We start from the raw sequence: 25,065 nt of genomic DNA, 5'->3' as shown, positions 1-25,065 counted from the left end.
ATAGATGATAGTACATGGGAAAAATAGAGTTCCAAACCGGCATATTTTCATTCAAATGTATTCTGACGTGTTCTGTGAAAATGTCAATGTCATAACGTCGAAGTCAAAACTGTAGATAAGCATCGATTGGATGAAAAAGATTCGAGGTATTCTGAAATCCATGTAAAAGGTGTTGCAAAAAGGTGCAACAAAAGGTGAAATAAATGGTGACGACACGGGAATGTTATGAAGGAGCGTGCCTTTGTTCATATCAGGGTCGAACAAACCATGTATTTTATTCTTTTATGAGAAATTAAAATCATATCAATTATTGCAAATTATTGCCACGAATGGTCCGCCATAAACATGACCGGAATTTTAAAAAAGGGGGAAAATCTACTATGTAGTAGGTTTTCCGTGGGGGTAATCTGGCTATAAAAAGGGGGAAAACCCACTATATAGTCAGCTTTCCGTGGGGGAAAAACTGCTATATAGCCATTTTTCCGGGGGGGGGGGGACTGCTATATAGCCATTTTTCCGGGGGGAAAGATGGCTAGGGGGAAAAGGCACTATATAACACCGGTTCATACGTACTCCATGTGTTCCATGTCTTTACTTTATAAGTTATATACCACAGAGGAATTTTTTAATAAAGAATAAATAAACACTTTCAGTACATGCATCCCCCAGGGAGAGGGGATATTCACTTATTTTACTGTGTCGTTAATGATAAAATCGTGTTTCATCTTTATTAAACATAATTAGCAATTTATCGTTCTACCAGGGACGTATATACTAACGTCCCTGGTTCTACATTAATGAAATAAAGGAATAATAATGCTTCGGGTATCATCTGATATAAGAATTATCTAATTTAGGACATGAAAAACGTGATTCTAATTTGTAAACAAACTGTTCTTTCATCGTGTTTTCAATACTACTAGGGTTTCCCGCACTCATGCGCAGTGGTGTTACAAATGGCGGATCACATTGAATATCAGACGTGTAGTAAAGTTTAGAGACAAATAACTAAAGAAAAAACATGTTTTACGGGCTTAGATTTTGTGAAACGTCTAATTATAAAAAGCAAGATGTATATTTTTACTCAAACTCATGTCAAAAATTTTACTCCAAATACGCCACATATACATGTACCTTTAATCCACATATCTGAAAGTAATTTGCGTATTGCTGATTTCGCAATTCAAATAAACTGTATCATTAGAAAATGTCTAGAATTATAAGCCAAGACACAATTGTTTACATAATGTATTTTAAATTCACAACACTTTCATACAACTCACTCATGAACATCAAGCTTCAAACGCATTTTAAACGAAATCACACTCCAGATATTACAAATTGTTACCAACAACTAACATCACAAAAGGGAAGCACGAATCATAACAATACGGATTAGATATTGGATAGACATATACATACATACGCACGCATTATATTATCAACTTAAGGGCAACTATCAATTGTCACGTGATCTGTTGACACTGGTTTGTTCTTCGAACACGTCATCAACAACGTTGTCGATTTGTCTTACTCGATATTCCGCTAGAACATAAAACATTGTTGAAACAACGAGCATTATGATAAGAAAGTACAGTTTAGAATAGACACACATAAATCTATCGCTGACGAAGGAGATGAAAAGTCCCAGGCTTTGCAACATCCTGTAATTTGCGAATGCAATGTCGACTGCTTCAGGACAAGTGATGCAAATCAAAGCTACAAAATGGTAGAGAAAAGGTTAATTTTGATCATGTTCAATTAACCATGCAGTGTATTATCAGCTGATTGACATCCATCTCTCTCTCTCTCTCTCTCTCTCTCTCTCTCTCTCTCTCTCTCTCTCAATACTTACTATTGCACTGTGTTTGCCACACTGCGTCGCAAAGACCCAGGGCTGCGGCAATAATAAAATGAACCAGCATATTATCGTCCGGGACCCATATGAGTATAATTATCATCACACCAATGTGAGTTACTCCGCCCACCCCAAATACCGCCTCCCGTGGCACGTGATTGGCCCCTACACCAATCAGCACTGCAATGCAGACATTGGCAACGCCCATAACTATCATAGTATAGCCGACAAACTGGAGTTTCAATGAGCAAGTAACATATGCCTGCAAGATAATTCACATAGATAGGTATAGATCTTGTTATTCTACAGACACGTTAATAAAGATACTTTTTACTTAATGGTAAGTGATTATTTATCTATGTATTTTATGTTTTTATGGATATGTCAATATTTCATATTATCTGAAATGATGCAGTGGAGATAAATGGTCAACATTCTACACCAACATGGTTAAAAGAATCTGCGTACCATGTTAAAGTCGGCATAGACGAAACCTTGTTGTAGTCCGCTAAATATAAGTAAAGGGATGAGCAGACGGAACGTTTTGTGGCTCACAAGTAGATCGAGATGTTGAAGACATATCTGTGGAAAAAAATAGCCTTTACAATTATTTACGATACATTCAAATCACATGCAGTTTTAAAAATTAAAGTGCCAAAGGGTTCTCGAATCTATCAAAACCTTTTTCTTTTGTATGATAACCATTTACGATACGTCAATATCACAAGCACTTTGAGCAATTCAAGTGCAAAATGTTTCTCAAATATACCGAAGTATTTGGTGTTTAAAATTATAGCGATAACCACCTGGAAACCAGTTTTTTCTGGATAGACTCGTGCCCCTATCCGGTCCAAACAGAAGAAAATCAGACAGAAGCCGATGAAACCAATGGTTAGGTAGGCCCCCATCAGCTTCCATAGCATCGGGTATTTGTCTTCATCTGAAAGTAATAATTTCATAAAATAAATAATAAGCACGTTTTACACTTTAATCGGTATAATTGTTATTTCTGGGCCTAATGGTTTTTGCTTGTTTGTTCGTTTTCTGTTTGGATTATTTTAACATTGTTTGCTGAAAGGTTTTCCTTTTAGTTAATTTTGTTTTGGTGGATTTTCCTCTATCGGTTTATCTGACAAATTGCCTGTGGAATGGATTGGGGTTGATATGCAGTTTTGTAAAAAAAAAAAATCTTAATAAAATAAACATTTGAGACTTTGTAAAAAGATAATTTAACAATGATCCTTATTATAAAGCTAATTTATTTTGGAAATCTAACAAAATTAATTGTATCGTTAATTAAAGGCAGTGTGTGGGAGTTTTGTTTGTAAGTTCATCGATCACAAGCCTGTATCTATAAAAACCTACAAAACAAACTTATACACGTATCAGATAGACCGTTTACGACCGCCAGTTGACCCTTTTTTGTCGCACAAGTAACGGACAAAATGTAAATTGACTGATCTTCCCACGCATAGAAAAATAAATTGTCTTGTAAAACGCTATATAAGTTCATTGCATTGCATGTTTTCCATAGTTGTAGTTCTGCAGCTATAATGTTCCGAAGAATCTTTTCATTGAAAAAAGGCTAACTCTTACAAAATTTGATTATCACGTGAACTGTTAATTCAATATATTTTCTTTTCAGAGAGAAAAAAATCTTTTCTGATTATTACTCGCGTTTTTCCAAACAAATAAAATTGATGTGTTGCATGTTGGGAACCAGAGTCTAAGCAATAACAATTCCTATCAGAGAGCCCGAGACATGCAGATACACTCCATGATAAAGTTTTCTGTCAGTACTTCGCATCAGGGAGGTTTTTATGAACCTCAAATTATCTGTATTCTTAAATCATTGTATTCCCATTTTGTATAGCCCAGTAGACAAAGTACCATATACCAACCAACATATTTCAAATTGAATCCTATTAAGTGATAAAATAACGGTTAAATTTTGCAAACTGTGTATTTTCCCAAACTTTATATTTTTTTTTTAAAATTTCAATATCATTCACAAGCCAGACATTCATATCTTTTAGCCAAAAAAAAAAAATAATAATACAATAGTGCTTTTGTTGAACACATAACATTTCTTTGTGTTTCCTTGTTGATTTGATCTATATAAGAAAACAATTTTCTATTCATAAAAAACCCTTATAACATTTTTATCGGGCGTACTTGTGTCCATACACTGATATCATGATACCAAAACCACATATAAAGCTAAATCTAATGAAAAAAAAAAACTAAATAAAATAAAACCGCAAATCACATTCTCTTTAGAACACATCCTTTATCAAGCCGTATTTGAAATACACTTTTGAGGTTTGGAGAGTGTGTTCTATCGCAGACTCGAAAAAACTCGAACAAGTACAATTATCTGCTGCCAGAATATATAAGTAGTAACCGGTTTACCAATATCTGCCTCTACAGTCTCTCTTTATTTCGAATCAGGTTGGAGTACCCAAATGTCCGATTTTAAGAATACAAATCAGCATTAGTTCCAACTGGGCGTATGGAATTTCATACCTCTGAACATTAGCAAGATCTGTGACGATAATTTCAAATGCAAAAAAGAACTCCACCACCATTTTTTTTTTTGGAGACAGGATTCGAAATACTAGACGTATAACACGCACTAAACTTCGCTATGATTGCATACTAAAGTGTGACTTATTCAAATACAATATTCTTCTAAGTCCCTTATGTACACGTTGAAAGGTTCAAGATGCATATCATTATTTTTTTCTCATGTAATAAATATGCTGTTCAAGCCAGAGACGAGTTATTCAATACTCAGTAATGTTTTTAGCGTAGGCGATTTTAATATTGTTTATACATACATTTTGCTTTGGGGAGATGACAAACTTGGTAATACATGTACCGTGAATGATCGCTTGTTTTCCTAAGTTTACGTTTTAATAGAACAAAAATCCCAAAGATTTTGATTGCGTATTTACATTTGTATCAAAACGTGCAGAAACCTTATTGTAAATTATTTTAAATCTTTATGTTTACATACACAGATGTGACTTCTTTTTTTTTTTGCATGTGAAAAATTTGTTGGTCAATTATTGTAAAGGGAGAGGGCTACATAAGTTTTAGAACTTGTGTCCAATCCAGTTGTAATTATACTACAAACAAAAAGTTCAAACCAAACCAAACCAAACAATTGTGCATTCTCGAAACAGTATACCGGCTATCTACCTAAAACTACACAAATTAAATATACCAGGAATTTTATTGAAATCACAGAACCAGTATATATATACTTTTTAAAAAACTTAAAGGACCATCAGATAAGCATGGCAAAATATTAATAAAACTCAAATTAAAACCGGTATACGGACACTGTCAATCACTCCTTAACCACGACCACATGATGAAGATCTGTCATTCAGTCAAATGAATGGTGACTTGCATAAAAACCTTAACGGTAGCCTAGAGGTGACTGCCATAGCTCTTTTAGTCATACATATTTGAAGACCTTGGGCTACACATACCGTTTAAGTTCAGTCAACTAAATAGCACAAACTCATCTATGATTTCAACGCAACATCTATATCATATACTGATATTTCCATTAAAGAATGAAAAAATTTAAAAATTACAAAATAATCTACAAAATTGTATGTGCGTATATAGACTATGTTTGGATTAATGTTCATGAAAAAACCGACTTTTCATCACCACACTCTTTGTAATGCCTCTGCCATTCCTTTATAATTTATACATTAATCGTTTTTCATTCGTGTAAATTATTGGGGAATGATTGGCCATGATTCAATAACATTTATTATTTAAACAATAAAATGCTTTCTTTGGTGATTCATGCTGGATATGTAGGTGGTGAGATAGCAGAAAAAATACATAATCCGCGCTATGTACATTTTTTTCTGCAATGATCGCTACCTTGGTAAACTGCATGAATCATCAAAGTCAAAGAAAGAATATTATTGTTTATTCATGTGTTTACATCTTTCTTTAAACAAATTAATAGATTGATCACAAAAACTAAGAGAAATTAACTTTAACTAACTAAAATTAACTAACCTAGAATGTTTTTAATGTACATCAGTACGTTAGATAAAAGAAACAGCCATGCAAATCGTCTCCTGTGAGACTTTGAGTCTGACATCATCATGATTATTTCGTGCAGTCCGTGATTTTTTTTAGGTTGATTAAACGATAAACGGGGCGTGTAGATTTTAGTCATGTCAGTTTCTGCAGTGCTACGAATTACAATGAATTTCCGTATGAAATAGAGGAAATCATACTTTGTGGATGTAAATATTTAAGAATTACCAACGCGGATCCATGAATATTTCTAGCCGTTAACACCTATAAATGAAGCCCCTAATATTCAAATCGCCGAATTTATCTATGCATCCATTTTTCCAATGATTAAAATTTTTGTTAATATAAACTTTATTTAAGCACAGAAGCCAAAAATACAACCGATATGTGGGACAATTTGCATTGTTGTACTTTCATGTTTAATACTGAAATCTGATTGGCTAAGACGCAGTTAATAATATTTTCTATTACCCTCAGCGTTAGCAACGCACTTAGCAACGGGTAACATTAAAAAATGTTACATGCGCGAAAATTATGCGCGTACGGTTCGCTGTAGAATTCACGTTATTCCTATATAAAAGCAGTAAAATTTTCTTAAAAATCAAGACATTCAGTATAATAAAATAAATAGTACCGGTTTGGGAGGATAACAGTTAAAATTAACACCCCTCGAAAACCATTGTCAACCTCCGCTTCGCTTCGGTTGACAATGGTTTTCTGGGGGTGTCAATTTCAACTGTTACCCTCCCAAACAGGCATTATTTATATAATATCCAACGTCCACTATGCAATGCCCTTGACAAAATTTTTCTTTTCACTTATTCATTCAATTATAATGTGTTATAATAAATTTGTAATCTCATGGGATAATGATATATAATAAGTTCGAAAGTCTATACACAGGGACAATTTAGGTGTAAATTAACGATTTTCACTTTGTTGAAATAAGAAGCATTTTAATGAAATTTATTTACATCTGGCCAAAATGTAAATAAATTTCATTAAAATGCTAACGTGCATTTGTTTTTCAATTATTCATCAGTCTTAAAATATGCACAATATTATCCTAAATATACGACTCTATATGCAAACAGAAACTTTCTGCATGGTACGAAACTATCTAATTTAACGCACGCATGCGAAAACCCAGGCATACATGTATATGTCCCAGAAATGAATTTAACTGGCACGTTATAATGAAGATAACATCCAGCTGGTTTCCTTTCAAGTCGTTTAGCAAGCATTATTTGGGTTTCGAGAACGTTATCAATTAGAGGCCATTAGTACTCTGCATCTCCATTCGCAAGTCTCAAAGACCAGTGCTATCGATCTTCACCGCGGACTGATAAAAACATTCTCCTTTTTAATGTGAGGGACTGTAGAATTGTTTTATTTTTCCCCACGTTTTATTCGAGGCGAAATATTGCGAACAGAAAGCTCGTATCGCTTAATCTGAAACGTTACGAAATAGGGAAATATTGCATAACAGCCCGTATCTTCCAGCAAAACAAATGATTCCCATCCATGCAACAAAAATGAATTACTCATATTGACATAAATATATGGCTCAGGGTACTTAATTGGAAAAAAGGGAAAAAAAGGAAAGCATCCTTTTATTTTGCCAGAATTGTTGTCAGACCCATTTCGAAAAAATCAATTTTTATGTAAAAATTGTAAATCACTACTATTTTTATCGAAATAAACGTAAAAGTAAGTTTTAACTTCTAATATTCCCGCGACCAATATATATTTGTTATGTCAAGTAGTTTTACCGAAATGTGGGCCTTGTGACAAATGTCATAATATCGATTTTTTCATTTAATGAAATACCGATGATTGTGAGGTCAGACTGATTTTGTATACTATCAATCATGTGCTTTATTAAATTAGTTAGATTTCATTATTTCTAGTATGTTCAAATACAAACTGCCCAATTACTCGTTTATCAAGAATTCAAAGCAAATGAAAGCATATACGTGTACATAGTTAATCTCATAAATGTCAAGTAAAGTCATATTTCCAATGAAGAAGTCGCGTTTCCGGCGGATGTGCTTGAAAAGTTAAAACATGGTTGACCAAATTTAAGCATAGTCAAGTTAGATTATATCAATGTCATAATAATGCTTATTGTGAACATACATTCTTATCGCTAGGCAGCTTTTTAATATCAAGGAATTTGGCATTAATGAAAGACCTTATAGAAATAAGGGGCTTACCTACACATTATCAAGCCTCTTTCTTTGTGTACATTTGATAAAAGAGAGGCCATATATTATCGTTTTATTAAGCTAACCGATATATAGGTTCTGCGCGGTTTTGCAACGAAATTTATTCAACTGATATTTCCTCACTTGTAAAATAAAATCATTATAAAAGCACTCAACAAGTAGCACTTCTAATTACATACTAAAAATGATGCAAAGTAGGAAAACCGTCATAGCGCTTAAAACTGTTTCTGATGGCATCATATCACGTAATCACAGGTTATTTTCTTCGAGTGCACTCAACATTTTATTTTTCAAAATGAAGAATAAGGGTAGCTATGAATTAACGTGTTTGGTTCTGTCAAGATCTGTTCAGATTGTTTACCTTTGCTAAACCCTTTAGTAGCAAAAGACAGACAAGTTAGTTCTGGTCGAAAGAATTTTAGCTGTAGTTAAAGGCAGAAATTCAATGTTAGATTTTATCACACCTTATTGGCTTAGGTTTTGGGTGCATTAAATTCTATAAAGAATGAACAATATTACACCCTAAACATCTAGATCTGATGAACAGATCTTCTTCACGTCTTGTTCGTAAAGTCCACCCTTTTTTGTCGAAACAGAGGCCAGTGGCTTAAAACAGTATGTTTGACAGGTAAGTCTTTAAGGAGGCCGGCTAGTCAACAAAACTAGCCATAATGTCTACCTTAAAATTTTAAAGACGGTTTCTTTATTTGTATATACTATTATTTGGTAGCCAAAAAAATTAATTGCCGTTAGCATTAAAATTTATCTATTTTCCTTTATCTCTATAATGAGCTCTTCTTGTTAAGGAGATTAATATGGTCTTAGATTGACCCGACAATCCAGCCCTCTTAAATGAACATTATCCGACTTATACACTCCTTACTCACAAACCTGAAACTTGCATGACACCCCCGGGTACAGGACTACAGGGATACAGACCCCCGCACTTATTAATGGCGGTGGTTTCCGGTGGGCTCGTGGTACTCCAGTTGACATTCAGGTCACCAAGCATACCGCTTCTTTGGTCTGTCGAGGAAGAAGATATCACGATGGATGATATCAAATTACCCCAAATATGTGTCGTCTGAAACCCAGCAAGGAAAAATCCATTAAATCTGAAAACCTCTTTGTCAATTGCTTCCTTTGTGACACGTGACGAATCAAAAGCTAACTTAAGGATGTAGGAGGCCTCGGCCGTCCACAGTATACCCTGTCCCCACCCTGAAAAAAGGGCCGTGGGAATAAGGGTGTAAAATTTGGGATAAAAGTTGGCACCGGTCCAAGTAAGGAAACTAAACATCCCCAAGACGATTGCCCATTTGGCAGACATTATGTTAATAAACGTGGGAGCCCACAGGCAGGTGAAGAACATGGCACCATGGATACATGACATGGCCGTTATTCCAAGATATTTCTGGTCATTTATAGAAGTCTGCAGATTCTGTATTGCTCTAAACACTGAAAACAAGAGGATGAAGCTGATGCACAGAAACACGAGATTCTTCTTGAAGGTGAACAGAATGATGGAAGGAACATTGCTACTTAGTTCTGAGTTTGGCGTTCCGGTGGTATCGGGTTTGTTAAAACTGTGATTGTGGGCTGGTAAATTTAGCTGGTCGTTGGACACACTTGAGGAGGCAATATAGTTATCGGGTATCATACGACCCTCTCCTTCTAAACTTCTTGACCGTCTGAGAATCGCCCTTTTCAATTCCTTAATGTGCTCGTCAGGGAGTTTGTTCATAGAGTGTCTATTATTTGCGCTCGTCTGTTCCTCTTCTGAGCAATTTGGCGGGTCCACTTTGATTTCCACAGGAGTCATTTCAACATTAACATCATCTCGCCGGGTAGCTTGAAAGTAACTCTCCTTTCGACCTCTTTTAATGGTCATTCCTTCGATAAAGTCGGTGTGCTCGGCATCGCCCGTGCTCTTGCGAAGGGCATACCTGTAACTCTCCGTCCGTTGGCGATAAGGTTGGGTCGCGTATGTATAGCTGGGTCGCCTGGGTCGGTATATACCCATACCGTACCCGAGCCCAGTATTAGAAAATGGCGACAATGATGACATATTAGAATAGTTAATATGAAAGTTATTTTTGTACGAGAGCCCACATTTTTGCACAGACAAGTAGTTTCTATAAACTCCTGTGACTAAGGTCCATTGGCATCTGTTTGTCTTAACCGTTCCTTCAGAAAGCGTTTAACTTAATTTTGACGAGATCAATACAAACACACACACTGGTATGATCAAGCTTCCTCCATGGCGCGGGATTCTTCTTAATTTTGTCGTTATTTGTTAAGATTTTGATCCAATATTTTCCTAAACCGGTGATGGTTGGCTCTGAAAATGATGGAATAACTACGCGGATCTAACGCCTCTGAAACAAACCAATTCCACAATCAATAGATTTTCTTCATAAACCGCCAAGACTCCAAGGCCGCGCTAACTCCTGACACCCAGTCGCCAATGAACGCCCGAGTGAGACAGGTCGGAGCTGTAGTCTACAATGTAAAAAAACAAGCATCTACAGGACTGCCTCGCTCCAAAATTGTTAATTCGATAACAAAGAGGGGGAAATGCCGATATTCCACCTCATCGGCTTGGGGGCGTCTCGTATGCTGAAATCACAGCCACCGAATCCCGTGTTTGTTTCAGCAGCATTCCCTGAGTTGAGGTCTCCGGAGACTTGTTTTTACTTCCCTTTAATACCTAACAAATGTCAAGCAGACACATTTGGTCCTCCTACAATCGCCAAATGGCTAAGACGATGTGAGAAAAAAGGAGTCGCGCGCTTAGACGATGTCCTCGCTCCCCTGTTCCGACTCTGTACAAGTAATCGACCGCTCACATACATTTCTATGCGAGGAAAATGCATGCTGATGTATTCCCTAAGGTGGACTAGAATCGACGCTACCGAAATAAAAAGCACTTAACTCTCAGATGCTGTTCACGAGAAACAACGTAATTTTCAAAAAAAAAATCCAGTGCGTTTTTACTGGATGTATTCTAGTTTATTCCTTACTCGTTAATGCTCAATCCGTACAATCGATTTGCAACGTTAGAATGCGAATCACAATTTCTACACATTTGGTAATTGGTGGAAATGTGCCTGGTTTTCCAAAGGCCCCGTTTTTTGTAATTCTATTTCGCAAAGTGAATGAGCATCATAATTAATATCTGCGCATAGCTACGTCTGGACCTCTTTTTAACTTCTTCAATGCTTGGTGTGGATCGATAGGCGAAAAAGAAAAAGCGTTATCAAGTGCCGGTAATGCAGTACATCCAATGTCTGACCTCGCCAGTGACACGAAGCCAATTTCCACGACTTCCATCATTCACAAGGATTACCAATCAGAAGTCATTATCTAAGATTTCATTATCTTCCATTATATAAGAAAATGAAACACTTAGCCGGGAGAAACTGTATTCAGAAATATTCAACTTTATCAGTATCTACCTAAATTGCTGATCTATCTATCTATCTATCTATCTATCTATCTATCTATCTACCTATCTATCTATCTATCTATCTATCTATCTATCTATCTATCTATCTATCTATCTATCTATCTATCTACTAGATATATTTTGTTAAAAGGTACGAAAACATACGACAACCTCGCCAGATCGATGTCATAAGTAATCTGCTTACATTTAATAAGATATCTCAAGAAAAAACACCTTAATGTAAAAGCTAAAAATATCAAAACTAATATAGGCTTGATTTATGAATATTTAATTAAAATTAAATATTGTTGGAAAACCTACGAGTAGTACCGCATGCGCCTTTTGAATTAATTTATCATATCTTATTTATCATTATATATATTCATTTTACAATATTTACATTCAGTGTAAATTTCCCCTTATCTTTGCATTGGAAATCTGCGACGTTCAATTTCCTGTGAATACACTATGCGTGCTAACGCGTGGTATTCAATTTGTCTGCACTACCTTGGTGTGTTATAGGACCGACGACATCCAAAAATAAGCAATCAATCAATGCTTAATTATACGATATGTTTTCAAAACCAATGACCTGTAAAGACGTATAGACAAATATCAGTATTCATTTGATTTCTAGATTAATTTCTTTTTAAAGGTACTAGTATATATTGTGTATTTTTAGTGAATTACATCAGTAAAATACATTACATACTTTTTTACTTGCCGTAAGAAAATACAAAAAATGTTAACAACCCCGCCTTAAATGGGTCACTAAGCACAACAATAGCGATGACGATGAAGAAAAGTATACCGTTATGCAGGGAGAGAGAGAGAGAGAGAGAGAGAGAGAGAGAGAGAGAGAGAGAGAGAGAGAGAGAGAGAATGGCAAGGATAGGAACAAAGAGGGATCTTCATCGGAGACCATGTAGAAAGATGGATTAAGGTTGAAGCCGAATAGGCTTTAAGTGGGTCGCCGTATGTTTCGACAAATCGATAAACGGGGCGTGTAGATTTCAGTCCTGTCAGTTTCCTATCAGTTTCAGTCACTGTAGGTTTCGACTAATTGATAAACGGGGTGTGTAGATTTCAGTCATGTTAGTTTCTATAGAGCCATTTAGAGGGAATCATACTCGGTAGATGAAAATATATACCTTTAAACACAAGCACATTTTAATTATTCAAGCTAGCTTTACTGCCTCCGAAGTTGTCAATGAACATATAATTTAATCATGGGTAATTAAAAAAAATCTTAATATTAATTAAAGTACTGAGCGATTGCCGATGATAGAGTGAAATATAATTTTCTGTTAGAGTACTATCAGTACTTTGATTATATTACTTTTCTGCAGGCTTAATGACTGCAATTAGTAGCAGTCTGGTCGTTTGGTATACATGTATGGCAGATTTGAATTTAATTCATGAACTCTGGCTGTTTTCCTTATACGTTATGAAGTTTTGAAAATAACCCTACCGGGACACCATATATACTATTTGTATTCTTGGGAAAAGAGTACCAATTCATTTCCCATAGGGCTCAATGTTAACCTAAACCCACCTGGCTAGTTTGCTATTATACTTACAGACATATCCTTGGTCACATTTGAAAGATCATTCCAAGCACTAACACAAAATCAATAGAAATACATAGGGTCCCATGGCGTTTATAGGTCAAAATTGAGCTTGTTTACAACTTACAGCAATCCGCAGCAAATAAATCCAAGTCCCAAAATTGACACCCACCCCCTATTTCAACCCCTCTTATTTCTTCACTTTTTGCAGTACTTCTTCAATCCATCATTCATTTTAAACAGTGATAAATTTACTTTGAAATAATCATTATTTCAGCAATTAATTCAGCCAATCACCTTAGCCATACCTTTTTCTGCGCGGCTCAATCTTGTATTAACACTTCTCTGATGTCAACATCCGGTGCATTGGTACTCTCATTCCTATACTCATAATTTTACTCACCTCAGAATTAGGCAAATTTGTGTTTTTCATGAACCTTATACATACCTCTAATTGTGTATGAAACTTGAGTCCTGGATTTTGATTTATATTTATGCTGTGCTCATCTGAGTATCAGGCTCTCTCCCTCGGCAAATGCTGTAATGAGAGTGGGCTCACAGTGAGACTCAAGATGAATTGACTGCTTTTTAATGACTTTAACAAATAAAATACATGGAAAAACGGAATGAATGTGTTTGTTTAAATGTATTTAAGGGTATCATGAACAAATTTGATCATTTTTTTAAATAAGGGTGGATTCTACCCAGAATTTGAGAAAACCTCTTAAATTAGATGAAAACCTGGTGAATTATGCAAATTAAACAGGCTAAATATTGACTTATAAGTAAAAAACATTCATATCATGAAAATTTAATCATTATTGACTCTGATAAGCCAAATAATCCTAATCTGGCCTTTCCTGTTGATTTAGCAGGTGTGAACAATATCACCACCCCCCCCCCCCCCCAGTCTAATGTAGCTTAGAGAACTAGCAGGTGCCCCCTGTCATTTTGTATTACAGTAATTTTGAAAAAGGAGAGGTACATATTTTTGACATTATATTACAGCTCAGTCATTGTAGTAATAAACAGAACTGATAAATTGTAAAATTTTTGGAATTTACACCTAGAAAAAGAGAATTTTTTGACAATGTTAAAAAATCTAGAAGGGTAATTGTTCTGGTTTGATACCACAAATATGTCTCACAGTAAAGAGACAGAGACTAGTATACTAATAATTTTACCTGCATCATGAAGAAAAATATCTGTCATGATGGATCTGATGGATACGGACTCTCTATCAGCGTTATAAAGGGACAAAATGACTCCGCTGCCCTGGTGCCACCATCTCCAAAGACAGAGGAGGCAAAAAAATGAAAATCCTCCTAAGTGCACGAATGAGAGAAAATCAGTGTTACAAGTTATTCATTGCACAAACCAATGTTTATACATCAATTTTTATCATACATGTCTTACAAATATACATATATATCAATATTACACACATAAATACAAAATTAAATGATTATTCAGGGGTGGGGTACATAAAAAGCACAATTACATGAAATTACATGTAATTACATGTATTACCACATGTGATTTATGCAGTCAGAATAACATTCAAGGAAAAAAATTTAAAATCAGATGCAGCTAGTCTAAATAAAAGAAATTGCATTATGTTGAAATTTTGCAACACTGACCAGTAAGCCAAAGGGAAGTAACTCTAAAAACTGCTGTCTTGTTCTCTACAAGTTGACATTTTCAAGCATTTGAACCATTAAAACTTCACAAAAAGTCCCCACTCATAAAATATTATCATGCAAATAAAGTATATTCCATATTCAGTTGACATGAGTCCCAGGTGTCACTCCAAGACTAGAAAGTGGTCCCCATTCTGTTTCATGTGTAATGATCATGTAAATTAAACATTCCCTTTCCCAACCCTGGGGGAGGGGGGGGGGGGGGGCACTCATTCTACATTCCAGACTAGACATATTCCCAAACTCTAAACTGTATTCCTTCTAGCCCAAAAACTCCAAATCATTGAACTGGGGATAAAAAATAATGAAACATGGCAACCTACCAGATGCTGACACTGTTGACAGTGGATGTAGTCTCAGGGTGTGTGACGCAAACCTTCTTTTACATCAACCTCATTGCACGAGACCACTTCAGGCTTGAAAGAAGACTGCGGAACTCCTCTGCAAGGATGGCTGAAAAGTATGGGAGGCAGTATTTGATCCGAATCACTCTTTCGATCAAGCTGCGCAATCCATGTACAATAAATGGTCTGCTGAAAAATAACTCAGACGAATTAAATTGGCATTGGCTAGCATCATTTAATCTATTTAAAAAGACTTTAGACACTTCTGAGAAGTCAATGGTAATATGGAGCACACAAAAATAACAGAATATCAGAAAAAAGTCTGAGTTAAACCTAAGTTTGGTCAAGATTCTATATTGAACAGCTGGTCAGTCAAGATTTATCTCAAAAATCTTGTACAATTAAATTAAATATACAAGCAAAGAACTGAAATAGTGGAGTGCAACACAGGTGATCAACAATTATTTTATCCAATTTACCATAAAACCCCACATGTTTTTGCTTTTCTTGCCTGGTCACCCTTATATTACCCTTTACACTCATTCAGTACCCCCCCCCCCCCCTTATTTTGAAAATGACAGCCACTCCCACCATCAAATTTACACTTACAGTATTAATTTTACTTCTAGTGTTTTAAAATGTTATATCTGCTCTTTTCATTATGAAATAATTAACCTTTTTCAATTTTTAAGCAACAAAACATTTAAAAAATAGGGTCTCTATAGGGAAAAGAGTACCAATTCATTTCCCATAGGGCTCAATGTTAACCTAAACCCACCTGGCTAGTTTGCTATTATACTTACAGACATATCCTTGGTCACATTTGAAAGATCATTCCAAGCACTAACACAAAATCAATAGAAATACATAGGGTCCCATGGCGTTTATAGGTCAAAATTGAGCTTGTTTACAACTTACAGCAATCCGCAGCAAATAAATCCAAGTCCCAAAATTGACACCCACCCCCTATTTCAACCCCTCTTATTTCTTCACTTTTTGCAGTACTTCTTCAATCCATCATTCATTTTAAACAGTGATAAATTTACTTTGAAATAATCATTATTTCAGCAATTAATTCAGCCAATCACCTTAGCCATACCTTTTTCTGCGCGGCTCAATCTTGTATTAACACTTCTCTGATGTCAACATCCGGTGCATTGGTACTCTCATTCCTCTTATGCTAATCAATAAAGCTACATTAACTGGGATTTAAAACCCTAGTTTCATTTTACTTCTTTCGAAGAAATTAGTTTTCATTTTTTCTCTAAGACTGTCCATATTTTGTCAGAAGACTAGCTGAGGAAAATTTGAACCATATCGGTTTTCAGCTAATCCAGGTATTTATTTCCATAAAAGGTATTCTCTTTTGAGAAGTGGACAGACTTTGCCGGATGTAGGCTATGCCAATCCGCTTCTCAAAGGAGAATACATAAAAGGTAACCTTGTCTTAAATCTCTGGCTGCTTCGATCTTAAATTTGATAAGTTAATTTAATCGCTTTCAGAATACCACCACAATTGGTTAAAAATTATTCATATTTACACATATTAATTCCAATGATGAACCAAAAGGAAGAAAATTATACATTTTTCTATGTTTATGTTTGTCTTAAATGGACAAAGTCGGTCACGTATAACATGTTGACAAAATGCTCTTTTTTTCGTTCTGACAGGGATTGAGATTAAAATAAGTGATATATGTTTTCAAAAAACCTAGAATTCGTAAAGTTAAAGGGGGTGGGGGATACTTGGTTTGTATGGATCCCAATTGTTTTAACGTTGGACATTTATATCTACAAAAGAAAATTTTGTACATGTATTTTCATCTATACTGGAAATGTCTCTATATATTTCTCTATAAACATCAGGGGCCCGTTTCTCAAAAAGGCCTACGTCTAGGCGTAAGCTTAGTCCGGACTAAATCAAGGACTAAACCTCAAAACCAGACTAAGTTGCGTTTCACAAAAAGGCGGAAACTTAGTCGGGACTAAATTCGGGTTTAAATCTACGCCTGCTAATGGGAAGGCGTAAGTCCTTAGTCTGTGCACAAAAATGGCGAGTGTTTTGTTTCTAAGGCAAAATGTACGGAGAATTTTATTTTTTGGTTTGTTTTATGTGTTATTAAAGAAAACATTCACATTTATTTAAATATTTGTACATATAACTTTAGAAAATACCTTTTGTTTCTATTTCTAAATAAATTAAGATTAAATCAATTTGATAAATAATGGGCTCACCTCATTAAACGTATGTAATATACATTACTAATCGTAATGAAATTTACCTAAAGTGCAGACACGTAGCATCGGGGGGGGGGGGGGGGGGGGGGCAGCAAATTTTTTCGCAGCAAATTTTTTTTTAAAATTTACATATAAGAAAATGAATTATAATGGAGTTGGCCCCCCCCCCCCCCCCCACTTTTTTGGAAGGAAGTAAAAAATTGATATGAAAATAAGGAAATGAGGAGTAAAATTGAAGTAACCTCTACCCCCCCCCACCCCACCCCACGGATTAGGAATTTCATAATTTGGAGGGAAAAAAATTTTGGTGGGGAAGAATTTTTATATTTTGGAAGTATAGTTTAGTCTACCCCCCGCCCCCCCCCCCCCCCCCCCCCCCCCCAGCGAACCAGTGATACGAAACTGATTTCAAAATTATGAATAGGAGCAACTCAAAACGTTTACATTTGTAATTTGTCCTTGTGTGTGGTTGTTTGTTCTTTACCTATACATGTATTACTGAAAACTTTACAACACGTATGCATTCTCATTTTCATTTTTTTACTCCTAGTATCTTTACAAAACCGTATGAAAGCTACATGTATTTTGGAATGTTTATGAACTCGCATATATTTAGATACAATCAATTTTTGTTTGTTAAAATATTACTTATAAATATGTTTTAGAAGCGTGCAGAGTGTGCATCAATTTTAGATCTGTTGACAAGCGTTTGTCAAGGTTATCAAATATTATAAAATTTTACATGCACACCTTGAATTTTTGGAAATCAAATTCATTAATCTTATTAATTCTAGGATGAAGTGATCAATTGCGTTCATATTTAACATCGATCGTAATTCTATTAAAATAGGTATGGGGCACATGTTCTATCAATGATCTTCGTGCATATTCATATGCATTGTTTATTTGTACTCATATAATTGAATGGATCTTTAATTACTTGAATTCATGATAGTTTTGTTTCATCATATTTAAAATGTACGTATATCAAGGGATTTTTTTTTTAATTTCGAAGTTGTCGACTTGCAATACAAAAGCGTTGTTATAGCAGTTTTACAACAGTGTGCATTATTTACAAATTTAACTAGCTTGCATTTGTCATACTTATTATATAACCAATTGTATACACCCCCACCCCAATAACCCAAAGCAAATAGGGAAAAAAGTAAAACTCACATGCACTTGTTAAAACCGCAAAGATGCAAAATGTCTTATCCGGAAGGAGTAGGGGATTTTTCGATGCCTTTTCCATTAAACCCCGAGAAAACCATTGTCAACCGACGCGAAGCGGAGGTTGACAATGGTTTTCGAGGGGTGTCAATTTCAACTGTTATCCTCCCATACAGGCACTGTTTATTTTGTTATACTGAATGTCTTAATTTTTAAGAACATTTTACTGCTTCTACATGTATATAGGAATAACGTGAATTCTACAGCGAACCGTACGCGCATAATTTTCGCGCATGTAACATTTTTTATTGTTATACTTTCATGTTAAATACTGAAATCTGATTGGTTTAGACGCAGTTAATAATTTTTTCTATTACCCTCAGCGTTAGCAACGCACTTAGCATCTATACATGTTTAAGATGCCTAACATCTCGTTCAATTAAACTCATTTAAACTCTTCAAAATTTTCAATCCCACCTTTCAAATACCCTTTAAAAACTTTGCTTCACCCATGTTTACTTACAATATTTTGTTGCTATTCAATTTTAAATGCTTTCTCCCTTTTCTCTGCAGAGATTTGAGCAAATTTCGACGCTGCCATTTTATTCTGCTCCAGACAAAACAATGTGACGTCAATATTCTAAGGGCAACTACTCTAATTTTAAAGAATTTTAAAGGGCAATTACTCCAAATACTTTAAGAACTTACAGCATGCAGTTTATGTATTAAATACTATGAAATGTCCAAATGAGTAAGCGAAGCGTCGGCCAATGACGGCCATATTGCCTAAATTATTTCTCACCGAACAAATATAGAGATATATGAGGCAATCACGTGCTATGACATTTCATTCCAAGGGAAAACAAAGGTAGGCCTATATATTTCATTTCAAAGCGTATATAAAACTATACAGAGAAATGTATATATATATATATATATATATATATATATATATATATATATATATATATATATATATATATATATATATATATATATATATATAACACAACAGTGGTATCATTTGACTTTTATTATAGGTGGAGACTTTTAGGACACGTATTTTGAAGCAAACGAAGAAACATCATCAAGATGCACAAATCTATCTTACTATTGATTTGTATGTTGAGTTGTCTTCCGCTCTTGTCCAATGCATCAATATTTTCTAATATTCTGGGAGGGGTGGTATCGGTCGTGAAGTTGGTCAGGGAGGTCATTGATATGTTTACAACTTCTACAGAGGAAAAACAGCTGGAGCATCTTACCCAAGAAATGTCAACCTTAAAAAGAGCGATGAATTCGAGCAACGGTAGATTGCTTCAGATGATGAAGGAAACTTCTTATAAAACAGTCCTAACAGATAGTATTGACAAAATTGAGAGCTGCGAAAAAGATTATTACAACTATCTTGCTAACAAATCCAATGCAACGAGAAAAAACTTAGAAAAGTGCCATGATATCATAGAGAACGTACGCACACTGGGTAAATACCTATCAGGCAAATCGATTCTGAACACTCCACCATTGTTAGATCTTTATAAAGAAAACGGCGTTTGTGATGGGGCGGTCATTAATGGCGTTTTCAAATATGTATTTTCCAACTTGGCTGTTGGATGCAGTGTGGTGAGAACCACAGAAGCACTTACGCATGAAAGCAGAACGAATCTTTATGACGATGAATGCAAAACGATAATGAATGATGTCCTTAATTACATGGAAAGCGAGTACAATGGCTGCGCACCCAAATCTTGCAACACTTTTCACAACCATATGAATAATCAACTTGCAACACACTCGTCACTCACCCTTGGCGCTATTCATGGAAAACTCTCTGAAATGTACCCATGGTTTAATTTTCTTGTCTTTAAATTTGAGAAAGGCGGCAAAGCAACGGAAGCTGGGAACTTTTCGTTAGGGCACGATGATGGCATATGGCTGCTGGGACATAGATACGATATATTTTATTTCGATGCACGGATACAAATTTCACAACAGAACCAAAAATACCTACTTCTCATCGAGGTCCATGAAAAATATTTAAACGGTAGCTATTTCGGAAACGTTTCCATGGAAACAACTCATTATGCAGGGGGTACCTTCAAAGTTTTTCAAGGATATGCCTCCGAAAACAATGTATATTGTGCGAAGCCAAATACCTACACTGTGGTAGGTGAAGAAGGCAAAGAGGGTATTCAAAGTAATGGTGCTGATCCGCGACGTACTCAACTTCCAGTTATCTGGTGCATCCTTATTGTGTTTTATTTTCTGTGTGGATGAACTAAAACCAACTATGCTTCTATTCCCGCGAATGTTATATATTTAATTATACTCACGTGCATTGATACTAGATAAGTGAAATTTAAAAAAAACCTTTACTTCCGGTAAGACATTGATTTTTGTCGGAGTTTAGGACAAATATATTCATATACCTTTGTCTTAATAGCGAGATTATTTAAATTGTAATATTTGTTCGATCATTATAAGTGAAACCTTTTTTAATGAATACTCCAGTTTTGCAGGTATCAAGATTAATACTACATTTATTTTTTAATTATTTGTTTTAGTTGGGTTTTTTTGTGTTTTAATTTTAATTTTTCTGCTGTTTTGTTAATTTGGTTTTTTTTTGGTTAAAATGACAGAGAATATATATACCAAATCTTTCAAATGATGTACATGTACAAAGGACACTCAATGTTATGCTTGTTGTGTATTTGTTTGAATTTGAAAATAATCCAGATATTATTTCATAGTCAAATGTATCATTGAACAATTTTAATTTTAAAAAAAAAAGGGGCGTTGTTTTAAAATCATTTTTGAACAAAATCGCCAAAAGTAATATATTTAGTAATAATATGTAAACGTGCATTCCACGAAAAATTATTTTTTAAGTTCAAGTATATTTAGTTAATATTTGACTTACGTACATTTTTGGATAAAAAGAAATTTTTACAGTCATTTAATATGCACGTTGATACTCTAATTTTTACAATGTATTTATTTTACTTGTTTCACTTAATATATATGTTTTATTAAGCAAATTAAAAGTTACTAAATTACTAGTGCTATAACCAGAGTTATATACCTATTTGTTTTATTTTATTTAACAATTATTTTATTATGCAAATAAATACATAATAGGATTGGAAATCAGGCTATGCCTATTTTAGTCCTCTACCCAAGGATCAAAGTTACAACTGATATTCCAGTTACATTTGAATTATATAAGAATAAAAGTTGCAGGATATAATAAGTTCATAATATAATATGAAAATGTAGCATTTAAGAAGTTGGAATTCATGTAGGATTAAGAACAGAGAAAAAAAATAAAGAACAACCAAAAAACCCCAAAACAAAACAAATCAAAACAAAGAACAAAAAAAAAAAGAATGGAAGAAAAAAATGACAAAAATTGGGGTCATATAAACAATTGAAAATAAGAAAAATTGTAATGATAGTGAATAGCTTATATAAAGTATATGATAAAAATAAGAGGAAAAAGATATTGAGTGCATGTATATATATACTGAAGTAAAGTTTAAGATGATATTATACACAAGATTATTAATAGCAGGTACAATTTAGAATCTTTTTTTTTAATGAACTGCTTGAAAAATTGAGCAGTTGGTTTTATAGGGAAGTTGTCTATCGCCGAAAAGTAAAACATGTAATACTTGCTTATGATTGTGATTGTTTAGGTTTATATTATTTTGAATACTGGTAATAGGGAATGTTCTGTGATCAATGTAAGCTGGACAAGCAAGGAAAAAATGAAGATTGTCTTCAAGTGTGTGACCACAATTATTACAAGTTGAAGTGTCACTTAAATGTTGATTAAAAAGGTAAGCTTGTAAATTACTGGATTTACCGGTATTTATAAGTTTACAGTGAGCAATATTTTCTTTGCAATTTCCATAATTGTAAACTATTTGTTTATCTATATCGACATGCATGTATATCCTTTTTAGAGGAACTAATACTGTTTGAGCTCAAAATAAAAAAAAAAATTAGAAATGCTAGTATCGGATTTTTAATGCCTCGTCAAAATGTGAAAGGTCATATACTGAGTTACAAGCAAGACTCAGTTTGAAATTCTTAGTTATGATAAAGGCCCAAGCTATATTATTGTTAATATATGTGGGGGTTTTTTTTGGTATAAGTTTTCAATGTTGCTTCTTCTGTTGATAATATTATTCATGAACACATATAAATAGTTTATCTTGTTTGCCATAATTCATTTTGTCAAAGAAATGGTTATTCCTTACTTAACGTTATTTGTAAACAAATATATGTCTGGAGCTTTGTTTACGTAACAATGATTTCCTCCCTTTGTTATTCAATTGTAACTTAACTTCCAATATTTAATTTTTGTCAGTCATTCAAATTGCACCAGTTAATAAAAAATAAAATAAAATTTAGATTTCAAAGCGTATGCAACCCCCTTTTAGATCCAAATAATTCTCCTCAAGTCACGATAGCTATCTAAGCAAGTCAAGATAACTTTCATGTAAATTCGACAAACTCCCATCTTATATGGGTTTGTTTTTTTTGTTTTTGTTTTTGTTTTTTTTTTATTAAAAATGAGTTTTTTTAATTTAATGAGGGATTTTTTTTCGAATTGACAAGTTAACTATCTGGTATCTCGATTAAATATTGCCCTGTAATATACTAGTAAACGTCTGTAATGTGTGAAAATGAAATGAATTTAAACACTAAAATTTGATATTAAAAACCTAATTTATTTACCTAAGCATGTTGCGTTAAAATACTACATTGAAAATATCTTTGATATTAAAATCAATACGTGCATGTGCTTGTTACTACATTTAATTCCCCTTAGATGGCGTTACTTTAGTCATTCTTAATTTAATCATGTTTTCACATCTGTTTATTAATTTATCTTTCTTTTAAAATAGATGTTATTTATGGTGGCATATTAATGCCATCCAATATTGTTTACCAGCAAGATTTAAAAAAAAAGAAATGCCATAAGAAACTTGGAACTTGGAAACTTGTGTTGTGGTATCCAGAGTCTTTTATGTACAGAATGAATTTGCGATATTAGTAAATTAAATTTTATCTATAGGGGATCCGAATCGCCCAGCGCTAAGCGATTTAATCGCAACATCGCGTGCCTCTCTGGCAGTACTCGTGGAACACCTCGAATGTATTCACATTACCCGATATTAGAATTTTATACAAATTGGAGTTGCTTTCTATCAATTTAAGGTATCTGCTAGACTTTCTTGTATATCTTTTCTCTGTTATTATTTCGGGTAATTCATTGAAATAAAAGTCCAGCTCAACCCTCAACCGGTCGTATGAGGAAAATTGTCATGAACATCTATGTGATCGATTCGAGGTGTTTTTTCTAGCTCTGCTCTGTCTTAAATTGACAAAGTCAGTCACGTATAACATGTTGACAAAATGCATTTTTTCCGTTCTGAAAGGGATTGAGATTAAAATAGTGATATATGTTTTCAAAAAACCTAGAATTCGTAAAGTTAAAGGGGGTGGGGGATAATTGGTATTTATGGATCCCAATTGTTTTAACATTGGACATTTATATCTACAAAAGAACATTTTGTACATGTATTTTCATCTAAACTGGAAATGTTTCTATATATTTCTCTATAAACATCTGGTAGAGATGTGTATAGAGAAATATACGTGCCATACGATAATGTTACATATCTATCTGATGAATAGGAGGATATAGATATATACATGTAGATAGATAACATTTTCAAATACAAAAAAAAAAATAATTACCCACTCTCTTTTTTTATATACACTGTATTAATACAGGTATATATTTCATTTCAAAGCGTAGATACATAGATACGATATATTTTATTTCGATGCACGGATACACATTTCACAACAGAACCAAAAATACTTACTTCTCATCGAGGTCCATGAGAAATATTTATAGGGTAGCCAATTCGGAAACGTTTCCATAGAAACAACTCATTATGCAGGGGATACCTTCAAAGTTTATCAAGGATATGCCTCCGAAAACAATGTATATTGTGCGAATCCATACACTGTGGCAGGTGAAGAAGGCAAGGAAATCAAAGAGGATAATCAAAGTAATGGTGCTGAAACGCGACGTACTCAACTCCCGGTTATCTGGTGCATCCTTATTGTGTTTTATTTCTGTGTGGATGAACTAAAACCAACTATGCTTTTGTCATATATTTAATTATACTCATGTGTATTGATACTAGATAAGTGAAATTTAAAAAAAAAACCTTTACCTTCGGTAAGACATTGATTTTTGTCGGAGTCTATGACAAAATAATCCCTTTGTCTTAATTTTGAGATTATTTTAAATGTAATATTTGTTCGATCATTATGGGTGAAACCTTTTTCAGTGAATACTCCAATTTTGCGGGTATCAAAATTAATAATACTACATTACATTTGTTTTCTATTTG

General features: G+C 34.1%; 2 protein-coding genes and 1 long non-coding RNA gene across 4 annotated transcripts; 1 reads left to right on the top strand and 2 right to left on the bottom strand.

Annotated features, from left to right (window-relative positions):
* Positions 1–1,231: 1,231 nt before the first annotated feature.
* On the bottom strand, positions 1,232–11,351 carry LOC128181370 (protein unc-93 homolog A-like). Its single transcript, XM_052849744.1, has 5 exons — positions 9,052–11,351; positions 2,665–2,798; positions 2,327–2,440; positions 1,856–2,120; positions 1,232–1,719 (listed from the first exon to the last, which is right to left on the bottom strand). Exons 1-5 carry the CDS (start codon positions 10,226–10,228, stop codon positions 1,460–1,462), a joined length of 1,950 nt encoding a protein of 649 aa, XP_052705704.1. The 5' UTR covers positions 10,229–11,351; the 3' UTR covers positions 1,232–1,459.
* LOC128181371 (uncharacterized) lies at positions 8,652–23,492 on the top strand. Of its 2 annotated transcripts, none has more exons than XM_052849746.1 (2): positions 8,652–8,788; positions 19,669–23,492. In XM_052849746.1, the coding sequence occupies exon 2, from the start codon at positions 19,721–19,723 to the stop codon at positions 20,903–20,905; it is 1,185 nt and encodes a 394-aa protein (XP_052705706.1). In that variant the 5' UTR covers positions 8,652–8,788; positions 19,669–19,720; the 3' UTR covers positions 20,906–23,492. The 2 variants fall into 2 exon arrangements, with proteins under 2 accessions (XP_052705706.1, XP_052705705.1); XM_052849745.1 differs by lacking the exon at positions 8,652–8,788 and adding an exon at positions 16,422–16,557 and having other exon boundaries at positions 19,669–23,487.
* Positions 13,151–15,528, bottom strand: LOC128181372 (uncharacterized). Its single transcript, XR_008243310.1, has 3 exons — positions 15,200–15,528; positions 14,361–14,501; positions 13,151–13,714 (listed from the first exon to the last, which is right to left on the bottom strand). It is a non-coding gene; the product is annotated as an uncharacterized LOC128181372 (long non-coding RNA).
* Positions 23,493–25,065: the final 1,573 nt, after the last annotated feature.

The sequence above is a fragment of the Crassostrea angulata genome, chromosome 4 (genome assembly GCF_025612915.1).
Source record: "Crassostrea angulata isolate pt1a10 chromosome 4, ASM2561291v2, whole genome shotgun sequence".
NCBI lineage: Eukaryota > Metazoa > Mollusca > Bivalvia > Ostreida > Ostreidae > Magallana > Magallana angulata.
Note: the sequence above shows the minus strand (reverse complement) of the source record. Positions and strands in the feature narration are given on the sequence as shown.

Bases quoted from the DNA above. Each gene is read 5' to 3' on its own strand.
- LOC128181370 (XM_052849744.1), bottom strand. From the start codon at position 10,228: ATGTCATCATTGTCGCCATTTTCTAATACTGGGCTCGGGTACGGTATG. The intron at 2,799-9,051 runs GTTTGTGAGTAA...TATTACTTTCAG, and splicing joins GGGTGTCATGCAAGTTTCAG to ATGAAGACAAATACCCGATG. The intron at 2,441-2,664 runs GTGGTTATCGCT...TTTTTTCCACAG, and splicing joins CAGAAAAAACTGGTTTCCAG to ATATGTCTTCAACATCTCGA.
- LOC128181371 (XM_052849746.1), top strand. From the start codon at position 19,721: ATGCACAAATCTATCTTACTATTGATTTGTATGTTGAGTTGTCTTCCG.